The sequence below is a fragment of the Sinocyclocheilus grahami genome, unplaced genomic scaffold (assembly GCF_001515645.1).
Source record: "Sinocyclocheilus grahami isolate Dianchi unplaced genomic scaffold, SAMN03320097.WGS_v1.1 scaffold878.1, whole genome shotgun sequence".
NCBI classification, from domain to species: domain Eukaryota; kingdom Metazoa; phylum Chordata; class Actinopteri; order Cypriniformes; family Cyprinidae; genus Sinocyclocheilus; species Sinocyclocheilus grahami.
In genome coordinates, this window is record NW_015506057.1 from 604,314 (window position 1) to 610,313 (window position 6,000).

General features: G+C 35.8%; 1 protein-coding gene across 1 annotated transcript in view; it reads left to right on the top strand.

Annotated features, from left to right (window-relative positions):
* The window catches only part of LOC107563532 (NACHT, LRR and PYD domains-containing protein 3-like), a 67,486-nt gene extending 64,914 nt beyond the window's left edge, over positions 1 to 2,572 (top strand). Inside the window, exons 8-10 of the mRNA XM_016248432.1 lie at positions 1,377 to 1,550; positions 1,676 to 1,722; positions 1,843 to 2,572. Of these exons, the coding sequence (XP_016103918.1) occupies positions 1,377 to 1,550; positions 1,676 to 1,722; positions 1,843 to 2,429 (808 nt within the window). The 3' untranslated portion in view covers positions 2,430 to 2,572. The remainder of the gene's footprint in view (positions 1 to 1,376; positions 1,551 to 1,675; positions 1,723 to 1,842) is intronic.
* Positions 2,573 to 6,000: the final 3,428 nt, after the last annotated feature.

The following is a 6,000-nucleotide window of genomic DNA, read 5'->3' on the forward strand; positions in this document are numbered from 1 at the left end:
CCTGGGTGTTAGTTGCAGTTCAGGGGTAGTTCAGGTACTCTGGCACTTAGTTTGCTTGTTGGATGAAGGGCATTGGGGATTATTTATTAAATATAACAAATAATTATGTGTGGGGAAATAACTATGTGGAGGAGGTAGTTAGTTAGTTATTCGTTACACATTTTTTACTGTTTCCCATGAACACAAACAATTAAGTTCACTAATCTTTATTGCATTATATTAAAGGGGTCATATGATGCGATTTCAAGCTTTCCTTTCTCTTTGGAGTATTACAAGCTCTTGGTGCATAAAGAAATTCTGTAAAGTTGCAAAGACTAAAGTCTCAAATCCAAAGAGATATTCTTTATAAAAGTTAAGAGTCAGACACACCTACCTAAAATGGCTCGTTCTAACACGCCCCCACATATCTAGGTCACTATGTGGAAATATTAGTGTGTGTGTGTGTGTGTGTGAGGGGAACAGGGTCACATCACAGGAGAGTGAACTGTCTGTCAGAAATCATAGCACGTCAGCTGTCTTAACCGCGGCTTGTGTACGGCATCATCACTGTGTCTGTCACTCTGTTGCCCTTTCGGGTTTGAACTGATAGTAAAACTAACGACATTATTAACTGTCTTGATATTTACTTTGAAAGCTGACGCTCGCGATTATGGTAAGGTTTGTACATTTGGTACATTTCCGACGCGTGCTTGTGGTGTTCGGCCAAACACAATGCACTGGGTCAGCTGGCCAATCAGAGCAGACTGCGCTTGTCAAAGGAGGGGGCTTTGTAGAAAACGAAGCGTTTGACAGAGGCGGGGCATATAGGACCTACAATAATGTACAGTATTTGAAAAATAATGTGTTTTTTGAACATTAAAGCATGTCAACATATTCTGTTACACCAAATACACAAAATAATGATCTTTAAAATAGCATCATATGACCCCTTTAAGTAACAGTTCCATCACACAAATAAAAACTAAATTATAATGAGTAATATCAACAGAGCAGAAAAATTAAGATGACTGTGTTTTACTAAGTTAACAGTGCATCATCTTTTACAGCATACCTGGTGCCTCAAGGTAAAAGTAGAAGGTCATCCAACATTCTCACACTCAGCATTAGTGACCAAAACTCACCACATTTTTTGATGCCTTGTGTAAAGATCACTACATAATCTGAAGCCCTGTGTGAGGCTCTAGATAAACTAGATGTTTATCTTCACTTCTTTTGAAAATAAAATCAATAATTTCTTTAATATACTTCCACAGTCCCTTTTAATGAGACTAAATGAAACTGCAGAAGATAAAATACATACTACACAGGTCACTGTGTGATAGTGACATTTGATTGCCAAACTAATGTCACGTGGACTGTTCCCTGTGTATTTGTAGATTGTCTGGCTGTATGGTGACAGAGGAAGGCTGTCGTTATATATCTTCAGCTCTGAGTTTAAACCCTTCACATCTGATAGAGCTGGATCTGAGCTACAATAACCCAGGAGAATCAGGAGTCAAGCTGCTTTCTGATACACTAAACAATCCAAACTGCTTACTGGACAAACTCAAGTATGTCACGCTGCTGTGTGTGTAATCATTTCTATGGCCAATATTTGTTCTTATCCATATTTTTTTATCTTTGTGTCTGGATTGTGCCATATATTTTATTATTAATCTTCCCCCATTATAACTAGTATGGATCATGGAGGAGAATTCAGGATTACCGCAGGACTAAGCAAATGTACGTTCACACAAACTCAAATACGCCCACGCACACACACAAACACACACACACACAAGCACACATTGATTGTATATTTGTGATTGCTGTTGTTATAAATGTCTCTCTTCTTGTGTTCAGATGCCTGTGATCTTACACTTGATCCAAACACAGCAAATACTCATCTCATTCTCTCTGAGGAGAACAGAAAGGTGACACGGGTGGTAGAGAATCAGTCATATGCTGATCATCCAGACAGATTTGATGTGCGTCCTCAGGTTCTGTGTAGAGAGAGTCTGTCTGGACGCTGTTACTGGGAGGCTGAATGGAGTGGATATGCTGGAATATCAATGACATATAAGGGAATCAGCAGGAAAGGTTGGAGTCGTGACTGTGAGTTTGGATATGATAAAAATTCCTGGAGTCTGATCTGCTCTGATGGCACATTCATTGCTTTTCATAGTTATAAGCTAAACGTCATACGTGTCCCTTCAGAGTCCTCTAATAGAATAGGAGTGTATGTGGACATGTCAGCTGGCACTCTGTCCTTCTACAGCGTCTCTGACACAAACACACTCACACACTTACACACATTCAACAACACATTCACAGAGTCTCTTTATGCTGGAATTGGGTTTGGGTTTTACCATTTGAACTCCTCAGTATCTCTATATCAGATTGAAAAGTCTGTCAACAGAGACAGAAAGCTTTTACACACACCTGAATAAAAATACTCTCACTTTATATTGCTTTAATAATTGCATATACAATAATTGCATATGCATATATCCTGTTGACCTTCACACAAAAACAGATTTCTATCAGATTATTACTTCAACATTTAAACCAAAATGTTGGAGTATTTTGACAAACAAAAAAGGAACATGCTTTTTTTAAAAACACTGTTGTAGTTGATGGAAGAGAATTAATTTAACTAAAGTCAAGGGTCAGCTATCACCATAATGGTGACTTCAAATTAAAAAATTTCAGTAAAACAACAGACTAGCATTAAATCTCTCTTAATTTTCAATAAGAACTTTTGGAGAGAAGCTGTTAGAATGAATGTATTACCACGGCTCTTATTCCTTTTCCAGACCCTTCCATTGTCCCCTCCAGTATCCATGTTCTCTCGTCTAGATAAGCTGATTTCTAGATTCATCTGGCAAGGGAGGAGTCCCAGAGTCCGGTACAAAACATTGCAGCTACGTAAATCTCAAGGAGGCTGGGCGTTGCCAAACTTAAAAACTACTGGATAGCATCACAGTTGCGACCCACGGTAGTTTGGTTGTCTGACACTGTGGGGACTAGGTGGTTAGAAATTGAAAAATGTAATTCCAATCCTCACTCACTAGCAGCTTTTCCATTTAATGAAGAAAAGAAGATAAATATGTATAAACTGGGGAAATGGTGGCTTTCTTTGTTAACAAATATAACAGATAAAGAACTTCCCTAGTGAAAAAATTGTATACTTTAGTACACTTTATTCGTATGTACTTTAAGTATACCAATTTATATTGTGCCACAAATATATTTAGTTATACTAAAGTCTGCTAAATTGGAACAACTCATTTTGTACTAAATGGATTTTAGTTGTGCAAAAGCAGTGCTGAAGTTCAACTAAAGTTGTATTAAATATACTTGTTTGTGCTAAAGTGGAACTATTCCAAGTATACTTAAGTACACTTTAAATATCCACTCTTGTATTTAATTTTTGAAATGCAGAATAATTCATTCAGCATAAACTTAAAATGTATTTTGGTGACATTACAATTGCAATTCAGTTACACTATAAGAGTGTTGAACATACATTAATTTTATACTAATAACAAAACTGAGGTCATACTATCCCTTACTTTTAGTGACTTTAAAATGCATTGCAATGGCATTCCAAATAAACTTGAAGTGTGCTAATGGCACAATTATTGTGTGCTTCTAATGCAATAAATTAACCTTTATAAATAATGGCACAGCTTTTTACTAACACCCCCAGCATACCAATCAACTCAGTTATCCAGAGAACATCAGTGGAACATTGGCTGAAGGAAACACTGCGGACTGGATTTGAACCTGGGTCACCACCACACACGTGCACTCGCTTTACCAGATGCGCCACCAGAGCAGAGATAAACTGTGGTTACTTTGTAGTCACAGCACAAATTATATAGACTTAAAGACTGTGAATCGCCGAAAAGTCTTAATATTGGCGCAGTAAGCGGTGCGTGGAAATAAACGTGAAACGGCCTGTATAGAACACGAAAGTGCATTTAACTTGAAGCTGTTGAAGTCAGCGGACACAACATTAAATATCATCTGCAGAATGTTTTGCTTCCCATTTACCTGACATGATCTGTCATTAACGCTGCAGGAAACAATTGGATAAACCGGCATAACATTGTGTTTTAGTGCATGTACAAGAATAAAACTAGACAGTTCTGTTAGTTGGTGGAAGTACTGCTTATGTTTCAGTGCGTGCTGAAGGAATAAAACCATCCGTAACATCTCTGCCCATTGTCTCTGCACGCTTCAACTCTCAATGCACTGCACAAATGTTAATGTAAAATGCAATGAAATGTTTTGGCGGTTTGACGGTCTCGCAGTATGCTGCGGATTTATATGTAATTATTTTAATACATTTTGTTACTTTTCATGTAATTAACATCTCTGAATTTACTTGACATTTTCACTTTTTGTGTAGTTTTGAGGGCTGGTCAGGATCATTTTAATAATTTGTTTAACAATTCATAATATTTTGACAGCCCAAAGAGCTGCAGTCCACATTTCCAAGTGCAACATTGTCGTTGTCAATACGGCACATTAAAGAACCATTAATGGAAAAAAGTGGGTTGGTACAGGTGCATTGGAGTGTATTGGGAATATACTAAAGTAATAAACCTTCTGATCAAGTTTGTGAATTTATTTCACCATTTCAAATCCATGACTATATGTTGTTTACATATCTTTACTTTTGTAACTACTTTCTATATGTGACCAAGGACCACAAAACCAGTCATTATTTGAATTGAATGAATTAGCTTTCCATTGATGTATGGTTTATAAGAATAGGACAATATTTGGCCGAGATACAACTATTTGAAAATCTGGAATCTGAGGGTGCAAAAAAATCAAAATATTGAGAAAATTGCCTTTAAAGTTGTCCAAATGAAGTCCTTAGCAATGCATATTACTAATCAAAATTAAGTTTATATATATTCATGGTAGGAAATGTACAAAATATCTTCATTTAACATGATCTTTACTTAATATCCTAATGATTTTTGGTATAAAAGAAAAAATCTATAATTTTGACCCATACAATGTATTTTTGGCTACTGCAAATAAACCCATGCTACTTAAGACCGTTTTTTTTGGTCCAGGGTCACATATGTATGTAAAGCTGCTTTGCAACCATGCAAAATTGTGAAAAGCACTATTTGAAGTGTGGTTAAATTATTTAAAAGGTAAAGTTCATAACTATACAAAGTACTGCATCGTTATGAATTATGATTATAATTATTTGCAACTCAAAACATTTATTTTTATCTATACTATTTTTATACTCAAGTAGAACTCAAATACAGTGTATTGTATTGTACATTTAATCATAACAGGTCAACAGAGGATTCAACTAAGATAAATTACTGAAGTATACATACTGTATATATATATTGTGGCCATGAATTAAGAATTCAGTCCCTCGTTTTAATTAAAAGGTCCCCCTCGGCAGGTCCCCAATCAGCCTAGACCCATATGCACGTGTATACCCTGCATATCCAGAAGCTACGCCCCTGGAGTGACATGTCACCTTTAGAATTTAGTTTCATGTTTTTTTACATTCAATTTCTCAAGCAATTTTTGTTTGTTCCCCACACTCACGGTTACGTTCAAAATATATATTTTTTTTATCCTTGTTTTTATAATATTTGACATAACTTTTTTGTTTGTTTTTTGCTGTTTTATTGTATTATTGTCTTCATGCTGATTTCTGTCATTGGAGTTATAAATATAACTGCTGAAAGGATGCGTAAGTTGAGTTTCTGAAATTCATGTTTTAGACTCACATGTTTTAGACTTTAGACTGTTTTAGTGCTTCCTTTGGATGTAAGTCTTCAAGAGAAAAATAATCAAATCTGTGTTGGTTACATAATGATTGACATGGCAGTATGGGCCCTGACATTTATATGTACAATAACTATTTTTCTAATCAATAAATTAGACTGTGAAAAACATTTTGAATATGGTCTTCAACACTTCAGAGAAGATTTTAGAGTCATCAGCAGCAGCAGCAAACCCAACTAAAGC